Source organism: Pundamilia nyererei, unplaced genomic scaffold (genome assembly GCF_000239375.1).
Source record: "Pundamilia nyererei isolate P.nyererei 1_Seehausen unplaced genomic scaffold, PunNye1.0 scaffold00023, whole genome shotgun sequence".
In the NCBI taxonomy this organism is placed as follows: Eukaryota; Metazoa; Chordata; class Actinopteri; order Cichliformes; family Cichlidae; genus Pundamilia; species Pundamilia nyererei.
The window spans coordinates 688,004-708,655 of NW_005187424.1; the positions used below are offsets into that span (position 1 = coordinate 688,004).

The 20,652-nt window shown below is 42.1% G+C and overlaps 2 protein-coding genes across 2 annotated transcripts; both read left to right on the forward strand.

Moving 5' to 3' along the window:
* Positions 1 to 7,106: 7,106 nt before the first annotated feature.
* On the forward strand, positions 7,107 to 10,974 carry amh (anti-Mullerian hormone). Its single transcript, XM_005727087.2, has 7 exons — positions 7,107 to 7,305; positions 7,424 to 7,648; positions 7,721 to 7,890; positions 8,301 to 8,412; positions 8,491 to 8,590; positions 8,670 to 9,091; positions 9,952 to 10,974. Exons 1-7 carry the CDS (start codon positions 7,224 to 7,226, stop codon positions 10,356 to 10,358), a joined length of 1,518 nt encoding a protein of 505 aa, XP_005727144.1. The 5' UTR covers positions 7,107 to 7,223; the 3' UTR covers positions 10,359 to 10,974.
* Positions 10,975 to 15,372: 4,398 nt separating this feature from the next.
* On the forward strand, positions 15,373 to 20,537 carry oaz1a (ornithine decarboxylase antizyme 1a). Its single transcript, XM_005727088.2, is given in 6 exon segments — positions 15,373 to 15,593; positions 18,542 to 18,608; positions 18,610 to 18,696; positions 18,789 to 18,964; positions 19,275 to 19,360; positions 19,938 to 20,537. Coding segments are annotated over 6 exon segments (666 nt in total). The 5' UTR covers positions 15,373 to 15,474; the 3' UTR covers positions 20,069 to 20,537.
* Positions 20,538 to 20,652: the final 115 nt, after the last annotated feature.

Consider the following 20,652-nt stretch of genomic DNA (forward strand, 5'->3'; position numbering starts at 1 on the left):
CCCCCCCCCCAAAAGTTTCACTTCACGAGTCACGCACACACACACAGAGCCAGTTCATTGAACTCTGCTCAGACGTCAAGGACCTTTGCTTTTGCGTGCATGCGTTATTTCCTCCCTCGGTGAAATTCTGTATTTGCTGCAATATATTTGGTTGCGTAACAAAATGAGGAGCTTTGTATTTTGGTCTAACTTCGCACTGGATATTAAGCTCACGTAGCAGAAGATGTACAAGCCCTTGCTTGTGTTAGTTGGCACCCCTGCCATGTTCATTATTTACTGTGTTTTCATATTTAAATTCGTGACAAACTGCAATGAGTTGTTGGTGCTTAATTCAAAGCCAAATAATAAATTAGATGGTGTCTGTTTGGTTTGCTCTGACTCCTTCTGTCTCAAAAAATACTAAATATTTTGTAGCTATTTGCTTAAAGTTAAGTTGTTTCTGTTTTTCTGCTAATGTCAGATATTTAATGTTAGCAATAATCAGACAAATCTCTCGAAGGATGAGAGGAATGAGGAAAACATCTGCGGATGTTGATTTTGGCCTTATTTTGAGGATAAGGTAAATTAATAACATGCCTTTGGGTGTCAGTAATGCAACGCAGCGCCGAGTACATTTAACATTTGTTTAAAAAAAAAAAAAGAAAAGAAATGGTGCTCTTCAGCCACTCGTCACTGTGGCTGCTCTGTTAAGGCTCAGCAAACAGCTGAATCCACGTGTCCAAGAACAACAGAGTTCAGTGAGTTTGTGTGTATTTATTAACTGTTTCTTTCCCGTCGGGTTGTGAAGTCGCACAAACGGCAACAGAAATATTCCTCTTTGTAAGCTAAGCTTAACAGTAGAGATCCATGCATTCATATTTATCCGTGCTGTTAGGAAAGGCAGGTTTAAATGTAAGTGGACTGATATGTGAAATTTTACTGCATTTAGTTTAAACACACACACACACAGTCATGCATGCAAATCCTCACACACTGGGAAAACATAGTTGACCATAACCACAACAAACTACTGGACTTCTTTCACACCTTTGTTTGCTTTTAAAAAAAAAACGGTGTAATTTGTTTTTGTAAACGATGTTTGTACTGTGAATGTGATTCATTCTCTGACTGTATAGTTGTGGATAATTTAGATGATTATATTTATGCTGTCGGTCTTTCCATTTGCCTTTTTTTTTTTTTTTTTAAATCCTGAATTGTGTTGACATTGTAGAATGCATTAGTGTGTGTGTACTTGACTCACAGTCTGAAAACAATGGTGCTAAGTTTGGACTATGCCTGATCTTATTTATTCTGTAATGAAAACATCAAAAACAAGTCGAGTACTTGGTGCTGTACACAGGGACATTTGTAAAGCCGTTTTTGGCATTTCCTTTCTCATATTTAATATGCTATTGTCTCGTTCTTTCAATGCATCGTGTACAACTGTAGACGCCACCTTTGGATGAAAGTGCTCTCGTGCAGCCGGCTCGGGGTTCGAGCGACGGCCACGGGGCCCCTGTTAATGTTTTAAACATACATCGGCCCGCTGTTGGTGAACAAGACACACTGTTTTTGTACATAAGTTTTCTTTAATTGTACATCTCTGTCATAAACAGAAAAGTATATAAAATAAGTAACTATATACAGTCTATATAAATATATATAAGTATATAAATATATATACATATATATATATGTGAAAGGGGCGATTTGGTGCTGGCATTGTGACCCTTAAATTCACCCTGTAACAGGAGGCTTGAAGCAGAGCAAAGCATTGCCACCAGAGGACCTTAACATGGCTGCACATCAGCACCTGAAAACAAACACACACACACACACACACCCCCCGCAGCCACAAACTCAGAGGCTGTGTGTTTATTACACAAAGGTGCGGCGGCTCGAACGCCACCAGATTCCAGTACTAGAACTGTTATCACTTTTTTCAGGTATTTTCACTTCTTTGATTTGTTGTTGTTTTTGTTTTTGGTGTTGAATTTTTTTTACCAACCCAGATTCTGCAGGAAAAATGGTGCTTCTGTTTCCAAGCGAGGGCAGTTCAGACTTTACAATCGAAATCTTCACTGGTGCATACAGAACTGCGCATCAGCCTCTCTACACACACCGCCTGTAGACGTCTTACGAGGCCGTACCTCGCCGCGTGAGCTGATGTGAAACACTTGTCTTAGTGTGTGTGTGTGTGTGTGTGTGTGTGATATCAGACAGGCTTCCTTTTTTCCTCTGATAGTGGGATTACACTAAAGCTCAGTTTGTACGTGTGTGTTTTTGTGTTTGTTTTTTTTAATTTTTCACTTGCCAGCGCATATCTAAGGGAATATTAGTGTAATAATCAAAGCTTTATAGAAAAATAAAACCGTGTCCCGTGCACTTGTGTGCAAGTGAAGAGAAAAAGTCATTTTAGAATTAGACTAGTCCATTTGTTACCAGCACTGAGAGGTGTTTTGTAATTATTGTTGATGGCGTTTTGATTTTCTTATTCTTGGTGTTTGATACGATTGCAGTCACATGTTATGCTTTTGATTGTGTCTTCAGATTTGTCAGTTTTTAATACTACTAGTCAGACAGCACGGTGCTCTCCTTCACTTAAAACAAGGAAAATCGCAGCTATTGATGAATACTACTCCTCCTGTTGTGCTGCAGGGTTTTATGGTTTAAGAATCTTACACACAAACTCACCTGGTGGCTTTTCTCACAGCCCAGTCTAACCTTTCAATCTTTAATCTGGAGGGACACCGGCGGGCGGAGGGGGGTGTACGTGCCTGTCAGAGCACTTTGAGGAAGGTGGCAGGGATTCCATTCATTACATACAGATTTTAAGCAGTTTTATAGTTTTTAAATGTATTTCTGGGGTGTGATTTGGCTTTAAAGCTGTGCAGTTCTGCATGATACTGCATCCTGGTACATTATTCGTAGATAATCTTTGAGAGCTTTGCAGTCAAGGCTGTTTACTCGAAATCCTGCCAAAGGTCTTAACTCAGGAACTCCCCACACTGCTTGAAAGAACAAGTTTCGTAATCTGCTGCATCTTCTGTTAATTTACCTTCAGGTGGCATGACAAAGTCCCTCTACGACCCAACTCAGGACCAGGGCCACCATTCAGTCAGTGTATTTCAAGGTAAAAATGTATCAGCTGCCCTCATCAGATCTCCTCAGATGCAGTCCTGCTGGCACGTACACCCCAACCCCCGACAATCAGTCCGAGCTTTATGAGCGATCTGATCTCGAGAAGCTGTGAAATGGCTACAACTTTCAGCATCTTCCTCATCTCACAAATGCCTCTGTCTAGATTTGCGTCTCTAAGGAGGAGGTTCGGTGTCTTGTTTGAATCCCTCGTTGAATTGGGGGTAACCTTCAAGGACACGCGTGACCTACAGGATGTGTATAGTGCTCTCTGATTGGTGAAGCCAGGGCAGGTTTGAGGTGCAATAATGGCAAACCTACTTTCCAAAAGGCCCTCGGTTTTTCATGGAAACATTGTTACTGTTTGATGTTGGTGCTTTTATCCTAAGATGTTATGATGAAAAAATGGAATTAATGTTTTTTTTTTCTCCCCTGCAATTTATGATTATTAATAAATTGTTTCTTATAATATTGAGTTTGCGTTTGGAGTGAACTTTGTCCGAGTCCATTTGGTTTGCTGACATCTTCATACCTGAACCATGTTTGAAGCCCCACTACCTAAATCCTAAGTTAGTAGACTTCACATGTAGGTGGCATTTACCTTGTAATGCCGAGTTGGCCTGGCAAAGACTCCAATCTGGCCCGCTCGACAGCAAAATATGAACTTTCACAAGTTTGGTAGTTTTTCCTAATGAAAAGACAAAGTAACCAACAAATATATAAACCCTTAAAATTCTGTTTTCCTTTTTCTATCTACTATTGCAGTTTCCTTTTTTTACAGCTGGTCCACAATATCTGTTGTCCTGACAGATTTCTTCAGTTCATTACAGCAGCATTTCTTTATCGTGTAGAAAAACAGATGTGGTTAAAACTGCACTTCCTGTTTCCACATGTCTCTGAGATCAAATTTGTAGGTAAATCTCTTCAGAGACGGATAGAGAAGCTGCACTGGTCCGGTTCACGTAATTTCAAAGTGGCCTGCATGTGGCCCGCGATGTAAAATAAGTTGATAAAAAATGTGTCTCTGTATAAGATACTGAAGTTTTTGAGAAGTCAGCATCATTAGTGATGTGTGTGTGTGTGTGCGTTAGCTCCGAGAAAGACTAACAGCCTGTTCACTGTGGTCCTGCCCTCCTGCAAGCCTGAGTCAGAGAGATGGATATGAAATTGATGGGTGATTAAAAACCACAATTAACGACATTGTTTTTAAAAATATGTCAGCTTTCAAAAGAAATGGAGAACGTTATAATAAACATAAATGAAGAAAAACGTAGTCCTGCATAAAAGAGCCCCTTCAGTCACTAACTTGGTCACTTGAGCATTAATGGTCCGGTGAGGTCTGTAAAAACAAACAGCTTCTGCTGCTTCAGTTCACAGACATGTTACCTTATTCTGTGTCGAATGCCTGTGATGCCTCAGAGAAAGCCTCCCAAAAGGCTCATGCACTGAAGCTTTCCACCTGAAGCCAGGCCTGTGGCATTCCCCGGTTACCACCTGTGGCTCACCACTGTAGAGAGGTGAATATACGATGGGGAGAAACAGGAGTGTAGATGTTGATTACTTTTTCATCAAAGTGCAATTCTTGTTTCCCACAAGTGTGACTGAAAACATTCAAGCTGGTGTGCTTCAAACACCGCCTTGATACAATGAACATTTCCTGCCATTCCTCACTGATGATTTATAAGGTATGGTGAACCTTGGCTTTATCACCGGAGGAAAACGTCCACAAATGGCTCCGAGACCTTGACTGTCTGCACAACAAGCCTGCAGCTGTGAAAATGCTGAGGGGAGTAACAGCTCCTCGAAGCCGCTCAGGTCTCCCTCTGACAACATGTTTCCTGCTCGTCTTCCAGCGCGAATGCTTCCAGATCTCCGGTGTGGGTTCATTAAGATAACCCATTCTCTTCCCATGACCTTTAATGGTAAGTTCACCCAAAATGCAGGCAGACCACACAGTTGATGAACAATCTGATTTGTTTCTCATCTGACATAGATAAAAATAAATGAATGACATTTCAGTTATGCAACAAACTAAAACAGATTGGAACAAATATTTTGCTCCCGAACGGTTTCTTTTCCACAAAGCTTCTCTAAAAATTAGAAAAAGATATTAACTGAATGAAAATTAAGCAAAATAAAACAAATGACATTATATTTTGTACTTAGAAAACATTAATATAAAAAGTGTTAAAAGACTGCAGTCCTTATAAACCAGATTATTTCCCGGTTTGCAATAGTTATTTTTGTTGTAATTTTAGAAATGTTGAAATGACTCTGGAAAAAAAAATGGAAATAAGGTGAAGTACTGAAGGTTTCATGTTTTAGTTGATCAAATCAAAATTCAGTCGGAGTTCCTCAGGGATCTGTCCTTGGTCCACTACTCTTTATTATGCTCATAATATGTCTTATAGAAACAGATCAGATTTTCATTTAGAGTAGAATAAAAACCTTTTAAAGGTGTTTAGTAGTGTCACTAGTGATCATACATTTATACACGGAGCCGGGGGCAGGAGATGGTTAGCCTGAAGCAGGGATGTCCAACTGATTGTGGATTGTGGGCCACATTCAGCCCGCTTTGGTCTTAAGTGTACCTGACCAGTGAAACGCCCCGCTCTGTCAGAGTAAAGAAGCTTAACTACATGTGAATCTCAATATAAGAAAGTGCAACTTCAACTCTGCGTCTCAGTTTTTCCATATATAATGTCAAATGTCCTCAGTCCCATCCTCTATACCCTGTACGCCCACGACTGTGTCACCTCCAACAAAGATAACATCATTTTGAAATTCGTGGACGACACTGCAGTGATCAGTCGCATCACTGGAGGGGACGAAGTGGCTTACAAGAGAGGTGGCCAGTCTGGTGTCATAGTGTGAGGACAACAACCCCACCCTCAACACTGAAAAGACAAAGGAGATGATAGTGGACACGAGGAAGAAGAGGAGGCCTCACCAGCCGCTGTTTATCCGGGGCCTTGAAGTGGAGAGGGTGAGCAGTTTTAGATACCTGGGTGTCTACATCTCTGAGGACCTCACCTGGACACTGAACACCACACAGCTGGTCAAGAAGGCTCAGCAGCGGCTGTATTTCCTGAGGAGGCTGAGGAAATTTGCTATATCGGCCAAGATCCTCAGCAGGTTCAACAGCTGCATTGTGGAGAGCACACTGACCAGCTGCATCACTGCATGGTACGGCAGCACTACTGCCATGGACCGCAAACACCTGCAGAGAGTGATAACAACTGCAGGGAAGATAATCAGGACTCTGCTGCCCTCTCTGCAGAGCATCTACCATCACAGAGTCCAAAGGAGAGCTGCCTCCATCCTCAAAGACCCCCCACACCCCCAACACGGACTGTTCACGCTTCTGCCCTCAGGACAGAGGTTTAGAAGTGTGAAATCCTTCAACTCCTTCTTCCCCACTGCGATCAGACTCTTGAACAAGCTGACCTATTTCACACTTCACTATATTGTCTCCTTTTCTGTCTTTATTTATTTATTTGTACTATTTGTATTTATCTGTTCTATTTCTATTGTATATATTAATCGGTATCTGTGGGTGGACAGCAAAGATGAAGACAAATACCTTTTGTCTTTGGACACATAGCAATAAACACGTAAACAAGTAAGCAGATATACCAAAACTGCAAAGTGTTTCTTTAAAGTCGTTTTGAGCTTTGTTGTCGACGTGATGGAAGCAAACCTCCAGTTCTACTGTCCTCTTTGTTTTAAGTTAAGCAGCGTGCATATTAGCTCTGCAGCCACGAAACATTAAACAACACTCTTCATCTTTCAGCCTGGCGTGTTCTGTGAAAGGTTTGTGAGAAACTTTCTTTCTCAAACCTGTTTGTGTCTGCTAGATAAGGATGTTCAGTGTCCAAAGTCATCTTCTGTTTACATCTATGTCCCGTTTGCTGTCTGATTTTAGAATGTTCTCTACAGTCAGGTTAAAATATCTCAAATACTGATAATCTCAGTCATCAAGGACACACAGTGCTGCTATTTTGGCAGAAAGGGGACCCCAGGTGGTGAGAATGGGAGGTCCGAGGATGTAACTCCCATCCTGTGAGAGATCTGACCACACAGACGCACGCGCAGACACTGCAAACATGTTGAGTCTGCTCGTTCTTTACAGCGAGGCGCTGACGCTCTGCTGGACCCTGCAACCGGCCCAGGACCCCACAGTAACCGGTCAGACGCCGCTCGGCTGATTAATTAATAACTCGTTAACTTTGAATGGAAAAATGCGAGCATGTGGTTATTGCTTCAGAATGGTTCTTTAGTGCGTGAACTAATTTGTCCGTTTCAGAGTACTCACTCCCATCAGCAGCAGCAGCAGCGCCTCATGCTGCACCATGCTTCGTGGAGGACATCTTTGCAGCGTTGCGTGAGGGTGTGGGGGACAGCGGCGAACTGACAAACAGCAGTTTGGTTCTGTTTGGATTCTGCTCGCAGTCTGCCCACTCGTCAGCCTCGGTCTCGTTAGACCTCGCTAACAAGAAGAGCAGCTTGGAGGTTCTGCACCCAGCTGCAGGTAAAAGCCGAAACCGCATTCTTGCTATTTTTCTTTCTTCACTTTGTAAATTGTTTGGTTTTGTTCTTTTAGTACATGTATCAGAGGAAGAGGAGCAAGGAACAATCACGCTGACCTTTGACCTCCCACGGTCTCCTTCGCTCAGGACGAACCCCGTGCTGCTCTTGGCCTTTGAAAGTCCACTGGCACGAGGAGACCTGGAAGTTGCTTTCACTAGTCGGTCTCTGCAGCCAAACACGCAGGTAAAGAGAGCTCAGGTGCAAACGCTGCTTCAAGGATGCTGTCAAACATAAGGCACGGGAGCCAGATTGGGCCCAGCAAAGACTTCACACTAGACGGCTTTGAGCTACTGGACGTTTTTCTGTAATTTTGCACATTTATTTCCTTCATTTACTACAGAAACTTTTCTCTGTCATGCACAAAAACTGAGGCTTGGTGTACAAATTGCACTTGTTTTTTTCATATTAAGATGTCTCAGTAATGAAATGTGCAGTTAAACTTCTCACACTCACTGAAAGAGGAGTTTGACATCGAGCTGCATCAAGTGGCCCTCAATGTAAAACGAGTTTGCCATCCCTGCCTTGGGTGATAAAATGTAATGAAAGGTTTGCAGATCTCTAACTCTGGGTTTTTGTGTTGCTTTGTTTTCCAGGCTGTGTGCATTTCAGGAGACACGCAGTATGTACTGCTGACAGGAAAATCATCAGAGGGGAGCGTTAATGACAGGTGGCAGATTACTGCTGAGACAACACCCCCTCATATGAGTGAGATATCATCTTCTTCATTTTATTTCCCCATCTGTGGTTCATTGTGTACCCTCCTTACATTTCCTCTCATTGTAGAACAAAACCTAAAAAGCATCTTGATTGGTGAAAAATCAGGAAGTAACATCAGCATGAGTCCACTTCTGTTTTTCTCCGGGGGAACGGGAACTGATACGAGGTCGGCCCGGCTTTCTTTCTGCTGACATTCACTGTCGTCAGAGACACGTTCAGCTTTGTTTTTTTGTTTGCTTTCCCAGATGTGCTTCGGGCTCGCCCCCGGCATCTCTGCAAACCTCCTTCCTTTGTGAGATGAAACGCTTCCTGGGTGGTGTTCTGCCTCAGGAACACTTCGCATCCCCTCCACTTCCTCTGGACTCCTTACAGTCTCTGCCTCCCCTCTCGCTTGGCTTATCCTCCAGCGAGACCCTGCTGGCAGTAATGATCAACTCCACAGCTCCCACAGTCTTTGGCTTCACGAGCTGGAGCTCTGTGTCGCCGGTGTGCCACGGAGAGCTGGCCCTGTCTGCTGCACTGTTAGAGGAGCTCAGACAGAAACTGGACCAGACTTTGGTGCAAATGACAGATCTAATCAGAGAGGAAGAGGTTTCACCGGGAGCCAAGGAGAGCCTGGGGAGGCTCAAAGAACTGAGTGCGTTACAGAAGAAAGAACATGCCACAGGTGACATGTGCAAGAACAGTTATAGTTACATAGGAAGCATCTTTTTTTTAAATGAAACAACACCCTGCTGCACAGTCGGGTGCATTTAACTCATTCACTGCCATTGACGTCTATAGCCGTCAATTGCAGTGCATGAGTCAATGGGTTTAACTCATTCACTGCCAATGGCTGGCAGTGAATGAGTTAAGTATCCCTCTGCAGCTTTCAGCTTCCAGCTTTAGGAGATGTTGGGTGGAGGGAGTGGCCACGGATTCTCTAAACCCCATTTATAACAGGCCTTACAGTCAAAGGTTTATGGGCCAAAAACAGTAATCATGCTGCAGACTGTCTGTTCAGTTCTACAGCGGCCCCAGTGACCTATGAGTTCAGATTATTTTAAGTCTTGTGCACAAACAGATTCCTATTATTCAAATTTTTAAAGTTCTGAAGACAGCAGGTTAAAAAATAAATAAATTCGATCTCATTCATCAAAAGAACAAAAACCTGGACATGAAATATTTAGATATCAGCAGATGTCTTTAAGAAAACTAATCATGTGAGTGTGTGTGAGCTTGGCTGACGTTCGTTTCTATTATTATATCATTTGCTGTTTTGTCAGTGGTAAAATTTGGATCTATATTAACCAGTGACCTTTGACATATATAGATGAGCAACTATATTAAATTTAATTTGATTAGATTTTGTTATTTTGTCATTTTGCTCTGCTGTGTTCATCAGTTTATCAGCTCCACAGACTCTACAAACTGGGACTCATTTCCACTTTTGCTTTTTGCTTAGCGTGAATTTTGTCGTCACCGCTGTACAGGTCACGTATATCCCCTTTTTAAGTGCTGCATGTGTTTTCTTTCTGCGTCCGCCAGGAGGGAGTCAGTTCCGTGCGTTTCTTCTGCTGAAGGCTCTGCAGACGGTGGCCCAAACGTACGACGCGCAAAGAAAACTGCGGGCCACCAGAGCAGACCCCAGTTCGTCAGTGAGGGGCAGCGTCTGTGGGCTGAGGGCTCTCACCGTGTCCCTGACGAAGCTTCTTGTCGGCCCAAGCAGCGCAAACATTAACAATTGCCACGGCTCCTGCGCGTTCCCTCTGACCAACGGCAACAACCACGCCATCCTGCTCAACTCCCACATCGAGAGCGGCAACGCGGATGAGCGTTCGCCCTGCTGCGTGCCCGTGGCCTACGAAGCCCTGGAGGTGGTGGACTGGAACGCAGATGGGACCTTCATCTCAATCAAGCCAGATGCGGTTGCGAGAGAGTGTGGATGCCGCTAGAGCTGTTCTCTACAGCTACTTTACCCCAGCATTTATAACTTTCACACAACTGATAGTTATGTGCATGTTTCAGTTATGAAATATCAATTACAATACACCACATGTACTTTTAATTAAATATAACTACTTTTATGCTTTATTAAAGATCACAAGTCTTAAGATCACAAAGTTGATGTGAATGCTATTCATGTTAAGATATTTGATAATTAGTGATGCTAAAATGAATCAGATCTTGTCATTTTGAAAATATTTTAATTGGAATAATGTTTCTGAGTGTTAAACTGTTAAAAGGATGAAATATAGCCTTCTCAAACTTGTGATAATTAAATGCAAAGTGTATTTAAAGTTCTGTATTCGTAGCCATACAGCTACATAAGCTACAGTATATGTTTTATGCTTTGATTTTGGGTTTCAGGATTGCTTTATTAGCAACTGGCTTCTTCCTTCTTCTAATCGCTCCGACTTCTTCAGATCCCCACCACCGGGTGAAGCTGTCCCATATGGAGATCTGGAGGCAGACAATGGGAGACAAGACACGTGTGATTCCATATCAACCAGCCCTAAATACTGTGGAAATCCTATACTGTTGCATAATAAAAATTCTCATTTATAATAATATTTGAGCACGTGATATTTAAAGAGATGATCCAAAGTCCAGTTTATTTTCGGTCCTCTGAGCTGTAGAGCTGTTTGTCCAGCTTGAGCAGTTTAGTGTGCATTTCCTAGATTTGGAGAAACCGGCTGTAGACGTTTCTGCTGTCTTTGGAACATTTATGAAAATCATTAAGCACACATCTTGCAGTACCAAAAATACAATAATGACTCTGTTACTCTCAAAAATAGCTGCGAAAGGTTCGGCATCCATCACCCAAAGAAGTATACACTAACCTGTGATAGGCAAGGTTATTACTGTTAACTAAAACTAACTTGTTACGCCCCTCTGTAGCCCCTAATCTCTTTGCAGTGGCAGTGCAAGAGTGTTCAGCTGTTGCTAATTGACCACACCTTATACTGTACATACTTGAGGCAAGTTTTCATGGAGGTGCACTAGTCTTTGTCTTAGTGGTACCAGCTATTTTAGCTAACTTATCATATAATTTAAAATAAAAAATAAAATCTTCTTTGTGAAATTCTGGTGTTGGTCTCCATATTTATGTTGCAGCTTTTGAGCTGGCTCGTAACATAACTAAAATTTTAAATATAGAGGAAATATTGTGGAGTTTTAGCATCTGTTAATCTTGTTTAACCTGTAAGTTGATGAGGTTTTGATAAATGTGTTTGATGCTTTGGATCTTTACCAGACAAAAACTTATAGTTTGATTGAAATAGATGTTCTGCTTTTTCTAAATCTTACCTCTGACATACAATAAAAGATAAAAACTAACACTGCACCGAATAAAAACTAAACATTTTCGAACAGTAAAAACAAAAAGTCAAAATACAATAAAAACTTATTAGAGAATACAAAAAACTATAATAACTCTGGTGACAGGATGTAATCGTGGCACCCCCCCCCCCTTCAGCTGAACTGCAGCTAGCTGCAAACCTCTTTTGGTTGGTATTTGTAATTCTCTCAAAGGAAAATACTTTCAGCATGAAACTGCTCACAACAGTCTCATTAAGGCATACATCTCCAAAAATGGGAAAATCACACCGAAATAGTCCAGATGGGTGCACAGATGATGTCATCTAGACACGGGACGCACTCTGATGTCTTTAACGCTCAAAAACATGTGGAAGAATCAGAAACATGTGACCTTGATTGTAGAACATAGCAATCTCGATGTATGTAAAATAAGACGCACTATAAGATACACTTCTAATGTTGTTCTTTTAACACACAGAAGCTCCAAATGCTGTTCACTGCTCTAGTCTACAGGATCACCAGTCAGCTCTGCTCAGTACACCAACACGTGCACTTTACACAGTGTTTCATGCTTTATGCTTTGGGTTGAACAGATACTGCTACTGTCAGTCTTGCAAAACTTTCTTTTTTCAGCTATGAGAGGGTAGGTTTGCTCATTCAGTCTTTAAAAAAGAGGAATAAAATTGTTTAAACCGGTAAGATTACATGTAAGGGGAGTATGGAGCCATCCAGTGGTTCATCAGCTGTGTGTTGACCGGGTATTTGTTAATTCTCAGCCATACAAACGGACACTTTACGGTTCCCTTATTTCCAAATCTGACAAAGACTTTCTCAAAATCTCTGTGAATTTACAGCAGGCCCATTATTCTCCATTTTGCCCTGTTTATCCTACTGTTGTTGCTTTATGATGCCAGGAGAAGCAGATATCACTAATATGGCCCTCTCAGACTGATAGCTTGTCACTGAGATGCTTGAACACCAAGAGAAGAAGATGGATTACGGCTTTAAAGGCAGAAAAGCTAAAATGGCTCATTTCACACAGCGGATGAACTGAAGGGTTGCCCCATTAAAGGATGATGTTTAAGATATATGATTAAAAGTCCAAGTACTAAAATACCGAGCTGGAAATGAGCACGACTCTGTATTCAGCTGTGGCTGATCCAGAAAACCGAGTAAAAAACTTTACTGTCGATCCATCCATCTACTTTCCTCTGCTTAACTGGGGCTGGATCGCGGGGGCAGCAGCCCAAGCAGAGAATCCCAGAACTCCCTCTCCCCAGCCACCTCCTCCAGCTTATCCAGGGGAACACCAAGGCGTTCCCAGGCCAGGCGAGAGATATAATCTCCCCAGCGTGTCCTGGGTCTGTCCCGGGGCCTCCTTCCTGTGGGACCTGCCCGGAAATCTCACCCAGGAGGCACCCAGGGGGCATCCTTGTCAGATGCCCGAACTACCTCAACTGGCTCCTTTCGATGTGGAGGAGCAGCTGCTCCACATCGAAAGGAGGAAAACTTTACTGTATCTGTAAATTACACATAAAATCACCCTCAGTCTTTAAACAAGAACAGTTGCAGGCTAACTGACAGAATCACGAGAAACCATACCTGTGTTATTGAAGCACTCTGCAGACTTCCAAAGAAAGACCACACACTTGTCTCTTCAACAAAATAGTCCAGAGCATCTAGAAAACACAATCGCACGAAGGACTGAGAGCGTGTTACACAGAAGCTGTCGGCTGTTACAAATCACAGCAATCTGTCAGAAACAAGCTCAAAACATGTCTGATGGGGGTAAAGAGACAGTGCACTGGCACTCACCATGCACTTCGTTAACTCCTGAGCTCACCAGTAGCACAACCAGCGCCGCCACTAAACAGCGGTTCACAGTGAATCCTTTCCACGGATTTGGAACATCGCTCAGATTTTCAATGCACAGAATCCGCTCATAAGACACTGCAGACAGACACGAGTCAGACACATTTAGTCCATGCTCAGTTTCATCAGTCTGGTGGCTGTTTAGTGAAACATGTGTCTTACTCGTGAAGCCTTCAGACAGGCCTGCTCCAGCTTCTTAAGGCTGAAAAATAACACTGCAAGATGAGGAAAGATTCGGTAGGACTGTGTGGTTGAGATTTAGTAAAATAGCAGTACACAGAATACACAGAATGATCACACGTGGGGTTTGTATAATCCTCGATATCTTATATCTGTGATCATATTCCACTTTCCCCTGTACTGCCTTTTGCACCCTCTTCCAAGCCACACACTAACATGTGACACTAACACAGCTTAAAATAGGCACACACAGCTCTTTAGAAAGACAAATATGGAGCTCAGGGTTTAGTTTGATATGAACCTCTGGACAGAAAAATATGCTTACCTGATTTTCAGTTGTGCTTAACCACAGAGATGAGGGATAGTAGAGCTGTGCTGCTGCAGTTGTGTACACGCTCTGCACCTGCTTCTTTGCTTGATTGACAGGCACGGGTGTGAAAACAGGGAAAGGGACACTCAAACTTAATAGCAGTAAGCCAGTAGGTGAACGAGGATTAGCAACACCCGCCTTCCAGTGCCATGAACACTCCTACTCCTCCACAGCTCAGAGGCAGATAAGCCAGAGTTACCAGGGTGGTTTAAAAGTTTACTTAATTATGAGGAGGTCCTAAAACACAACACATTGTTAAAAGTTCATCACATAATAAATTAGTCCCAATTCATTGATTCTGTATGTTACTAAATTCACATGACACTGATGTGTATGATTGGGAACCTGCAGTCTCAGTGTATCGCTGTATATAGTGTCAATAAAGGCATCATCAGCAGTAATAACTTCTCCTTCTTCTTTCAATTCTTCTTTTGGCTGCTCCCTTCAGGGGTCACCACAGCACATCATCTGCATCCATGTCATCCTTTACCTACCATCATCCTGTCACATCAACTCTCTGCAGGCCTTCCTCCGGCCTGGCAGCTCCATTTTTAACAGCATTTGTCCAGTATATCCATATCCCTGCTCTGCACATGTCCAAACTTTGTCTGAAAAAATTACTCAACCGGAGCAGTCCAGTCTTTTTGATCAGCAATAATAACCTATTACTCAAATATGTACTCGGCTAAACCATGGTCTACTGTACCACTGCACATGGTTGAAATGACATTAGAGCCACTTGACTTGGCAAAAATGATACAACTCAATTCTATTTTTTGGAATAAATTATATATATAAAACAAAAGACAAATAGAAAAAGCTATGCTAATTCTACACAAAACAAGACCGTCTGCAGTAAGTGGGTAAAAAATTTTTATATAGCGCTTTTCATAGATAAAAAAATCACAAAGTGCTTTACAGTACAAGAAATGGAAACAATGTAACAGTAAATAAAACAGCAAGGTAAACCAATGAAAAAACAATAAAAACAACGTAAGAACAAATTAATCAAAAGCTTTTCTATATAAAAATGTCTTCAGCTGTTTTTAAAAGATGTGCCCAATCTAAAGCCAAATCTAAAGCCCAATGTATTACTACTTAGATATTCTTTTGTGATATAAATCTTTTTATTCTGTACGCGTTGTTTTATTGTTGTATATTTTATTACACCGTAAAGTGACGGTACTGAGTAACTGCGTCACATTTCGACAGTAAACGTCAGACTGACAGAACACGCCTCTGCCAAATACCGCAGCTCCCCGCTTGTTAGCCCAGCATACGGTGACGAGGAGAGGACAGAGGGAGCAGCTGGTGTGGACGCTGGCCGGATGGTTAAATCTAACCTACAGACGATTTTGAATAGTCACTGTTTTGCTAGAGAAAAAGAGAGAAACTTACCCGAGATGCCTGTTATCGAGAAGTCCAGTAATAAACCTGAAAGCGAAAGGTATGTTGTGGTCCGTGTCAGCTGCTCTCAGTGAGCTAAGCTAAGCTACGTTTAAAAACCGCGGCCTAGCTTTCGCAAACGCTGTGGGGCGACTAGCACAGCCTTTCATGTTTACATAACAGCGACACTTATTTCAGTTGACATTTCTAGAGAACATTATTAATCACAGGTAGCTTATTTCAATTCCTTAAAAGATTCATATTAATCACCTTAAATACACCGTAGTACCGGGATTATGACCAAAATGTTAGAAGTGACAGCGCCGCTTTGGTAGCTTCACAGATGCTAACGCGTCAGCTAATATGTCAAACGCCACAGGTTCGCGTTATCGATGGCTGGGCTAACGTGTCGTAAGGTTTTCTATTAAGACCTGGTTGCGACTAGAATTATAATTTATAACATTTAAAATACAAATTTTGCGTGTTAAAAAGCGGAATAAGAGTGTTTTATCATTACTAGGTGTGGTTCCCCTTTAAATATTAGCGTAGACATTTAAGCTAAATGCTAGCTCTTTAGCATTAGGTAATCTGACGGATGCGTTCATATTTTCGTCCTTGGCAATTGAAATGATCAATGGCTTTGAAACCATGTTATTATCTTTTTTGATGTGGCTTTTGTGATGTAGAACTAGTACGAAATTTTTTGCGCGGGGTTATGTAAAGTTAGCTAACCATGTAGTTAAAATGATGGCTGTACGGATTAATTCGTGGTTTCAGGGATTTTCTTATTTATTTATATATTTTATTTAATTTTTTTCTTTTCGCCCTTCTGAACCCACGATAAGACACCCAGTAACTTCTGGAAAACACGGGTTCCAGGTGGGCGGACAGGGAATACGTTTTACCGACGTTCAGAAGAACCTTTGTAATGTTTTTAATCCGATTCGGTTTGATTTATGCGAGCTGCTGCGGGGGCATTCTTCAGCAAGCCGTGTGCCTGTTTGGGTGCAGTTAAAGTACCGATTGACTGGAAGTGAGGAGACTGGTGGGGATGGATGCCTCGAAACTGGTTGTTAGCGATTAACCCAGTCTGGTGGTCGGTTGTGGTTGCACCACTCGTGCCCTGACAGGATTTGTTGACGCGCTCTGTTTGTGCTGATCTATAGTGTTTGAGGCGCTCATAGGAAATTTCCACTGCGGGGGAGGAGGGACGGAGGGGGGCAGGGTGGGTGCTGTATGGGGAATTTTGGAAGTTATGGCCTACACACAAATCTTGATGTATTTTTGCTTCTCGTGGCAACTAGTTGGTTGGAAGTTGGATATAGTTATGTAATTGTCATGGTTAGATATTATGTATGTATATTATATAATAGTGTTTCTCTTTAAGCCGAAGCTTGAAAAAATGGCTTTATGAATATGCTGACACAGAGCTATCATGTGCGATAAGGGTGGTTTAACATCCACATCTTCCAATAATAAAGCATGCATTAAAATAACATCTATTATAGCAGCTAATAGCCTCCCCCCCTCCCAAGGTAAAAAAGTCTGTTACCTTAAGAGAAGGCTAGGCCTTTTCTTTTCATTCTTTTCATCTTTGACCACCTGATAAAATCAAAGGTATTTAAACTTGTGCAAATTTAACCCCGCATTAAAGAATGCTACCTTTTTAACCTGCTAATTTGTCTTTTGTTGAAAGCCAGAACGTGTTAGGTGAGCTAAAAAAAAACCACATCGCAAATGTCATACTACATTAAAGAGTCTCATTATAACAGTGCAGGCTAGAACATGAGATTAAAGATGATTCTCTGCTAGATGGATGCATGAGATTTAGTGCAGATGTCCTTTACAATGATGTTCATTTACAGCAGACTCTCCTACAAACACTATTCACGGCAGCTGTTTTTATTAAGATGACCCCCAGGGTGTCATTGTGCGGTGCTGCCTACTGTTCACATGTCAGTCTCAAAGAACGCTAAAGGTAGAAACTGACTGAGAACTTCGTGTTCTCTTTAAATCGCAGGGAGGAGGCGTTGAGGGGTTCTGCAAGGATGGCAAGTGGCTTCCTTTCCTAATCTGATTACTGGATTTAGGGAGTAACTGCATTTGGTTAAAATCCCAATCCTCTGTGAGATCATAAGTTGAATATTACACACTGCAAATGACACTGGTTTCCGCACCTCTGCTCAACATGTAGCGCATTGGTGGCATTTGCGTAAGAGAGCATCTCTGTGTGTGATGGTGTTTGCGGTGCTGTTATTTTTGTTCCTAATAGAATCCCAGTGAACAGGCCTTTGCTCAAAGCTGTAAATGTATGCAGTCACAGCAAGCTAAATCTGAGGAGTGCTGTGACACAGCACTGGATTATAACGGCTGTTGAGTATTGTTTATCCCCGTCTCTTAAACTGGAGCTACACAGTGAGTGAAGGGCTAAAGTAGGCTAGTGGCTAGAGGAAAAAATAGCCCGTTCTTCTGGCAGGTTTCCTGTGAGAACCGTGGAACAAGCTTAAAGTGACTGCAGCAGAAGTGTGCCTGACAAACGTTAGCTTTCTGAAGTTTGCTTCCTTTCCCACATGAGCCGTAGCCTCGATGTGTCTTTGTGAGACAAAAGCAAACAATTTCTCATAGTTGGTGGTCAATATTTGACTGACAGCTGACAGAAAATTGCTAACAGTTTAAGTGAGGCATCAGTGATGTGGTGGTGTGACATAAACCACTTCTCCTTTCCGTTACGCGTTCCTCATCCGTCGGCACGTCATGCACGCATCTGTGCTCAACACAGGAACGGTTATTGATTGAACCGGTTCCCCCAGTCTTGTGCTTTTGTGTCTGAAGACTCACTCGGGGTTAGCAAATGTTTTACTGCAGTATTGCAGATGAGTCACTCTGCAGTTTAATTTGTGCCGAACCTGCTGCTTATAAAGAGTTTGGTTTGTGTTTGGTAGCAGAATCTCGACTGAATACCCAGCTCATGATGGTTCCATCTGTGTGTGCGTTTGTTTCGCTATCCAGTATCTCAAGTCCTTTGAGGTGCTCCCGCTGTTGCAGTAACCCGTGTCCGGGGCCTCTGTGGTGCTCCTGATGCCCCTCTCCCACCCCTGAAGATCCCAGGTGGGCGAGGGAATGACCAACGGGATCGCAATCTTTCAGCTAAGCTGTTCTATTCTGTAAGTGATGAAAACTTAAAAAGAAATACAGAAATTTCCCTGCTGGTATGTGCAATTTAATTTTTAACATAACCTAAACTACACTTTCCCAGGATGCTCAGTTGCTGGTTCTTGAGGAACCTTCCCCTGCCAATAGCAGAGTGCGCTTCTTACTCTTTGAGCCCCGGCGCTCCGAAGGAAAGCACTGTGTATGGAGGGCGGCGCTGAAAGGAGGAAACCTGTACGTTGAAATCCCTCCTGGAGCTTTGCCCGAGGGCAGCAAAGACAGGTGAGCAGGCAAAACTTGTTTGCAAGTGATTCAAGTAAGAGGAAGTAGACCAGACGCTTTTACTTACTGGTAACTGCTAAAGCAGAAACACACATCTACTCGTGTTTCCTGATGCAGTATATAGGCAGGTATAATAATATTCACATCCACACTGGAAAAAAAATATCTTAAAAGCAAAAATGGTATTTGGAAAAAAATAAATAAATAAACGAAGGACCTCTAATCTTTGGGTGAAATGTGCTCTGCCTCAAATTATTAACAACCCTCTGATAAAACATTAACCCTTCTTGTTTGCTCTGTTTCTTTCCAGTTTTGCCCTTCTGCTGGAGTTTGCAGAAGAGCAGCTGCAGGTTGACCACGTTTTCATCTGTTTTCATAAGAGCCGTGATGATAGAGGTGAGGGTTTTTTTGTTTTTTCTTTGATGCAAATTAAAACTGTTAACGCTTTATATAAAATACTGAGCTATATCAGGAAACAGAGTAATGTTTTTGTTGTTAAGCATGTTTTAAATGCATACTGCCTGCAGATGTTATGAACATCATTACCTCTTCACACTAGTTTCCAGACCTGTAATAAATGTGCGATGTACTGCTCACGACTCCAAAAATAAGTAGCACTGGACTCAGGCCAGACTCTTCGTTAAAGAGCTCAGATGTTGCAACACGTGCCAGATGTTTCTGAGCACAGTCTTGCTGATTTATCTAATAATTAACTAACTTACTCATGTTATGCAGACTAATGTCCACTGTACCACCACAGATGCTGTTAGTGAACAGTGTGATTATCAAATGTCACGGGTGTGTTGATTCTAACATCTGGTCCAAGTCTGTACTGATGTGTTTACAGTGCTGAGAGCTTTTCTCTGCACGGTGCTTTTCAGCACACTCACAGCGGCAGTGTCGTGTCTATATGTTCATGGAAGATGAGCTGCTTTTGCTCTGTTCTGATCTCTCCTTGTGTCGTCCTCCATAGCATCCCTGCTGCGTACATTCAGTTTCCTGGGCTTTGAGATTGTGAGACCAGGTCATCCCCTCGTCCCTTCCCGCCCTGACGCTTTCTTCATGGCTTACAGCATCGAGCGTGACTCTTCAGATGATGATTAAAATTACGCTGAGCAGTTAAAAATCTTTTTTTTGTTTGTTGTTTTTTATTTCAATCCACAACCACATCTTTATAATTTTGTTTATAAAAATGTCATCCAAGCTCAGTATGGTTGAGGTGTGTTTTACCTGCCACGTGCTGTGTTTCATTACGATTTGCACTAGGGTAAGATGTTAATATGTCAGGAATGTAAATCAAGCGACACGTAATATTTGGGCAATGCATCCTTACTGCTGTGATACTTTCCCCGATGTGTAATGTTGGCTTCCTGCTCGTTCTCTCTAAACCCTCATCATCTCAAATATATTTATGAGTTATATTGAGCTTACTCATGTAATTAGAAATATAGATTTCAGTTGATTCTCCTGTTGATTTTTTTTTTTTAATGTGTGCATGATTTTAATTTGTTTCGATACACTTGATAGGGACGTGCATGTTGTAACTGTACTAAATAAAAGTGCTCACCTTAAACTGTGGTTTCTGTGGTGTCATGAAACATAATTACACCCTCTAAAAGGAGAAAGCATTTAGTTGTGTTAGCCAAAGCTAGAGCCAGTAGTAGTTGTGTAAGCTCCTGGCTGCATTT

Excerpts from the sequence above, each read along its gene's own strand:
- amh (XM_005727087.2), top strand. The coding sequence starts at position 7,224 with ATGTTGAGTCTGCTCGTTCTTTACAGCGAGGCGCTGACGCTCTGCTGG. Across the intron at positions 7,649-7,720 it reads GGTTCTGCACCCAGCTGCAG|TACATGTATCAGAGGAAGAG; the intron begins GTAAAAGCCGAA and ends TTGTTCTTTTAG. Across the intron at positions 9,092-9,951 it reads GAAGAAAGAACATGCCACAG|GAGGGAGTCAGTTCCGTGCG; the intron begins GTGACATGTGCA and ends TGCGTCCGCCAG.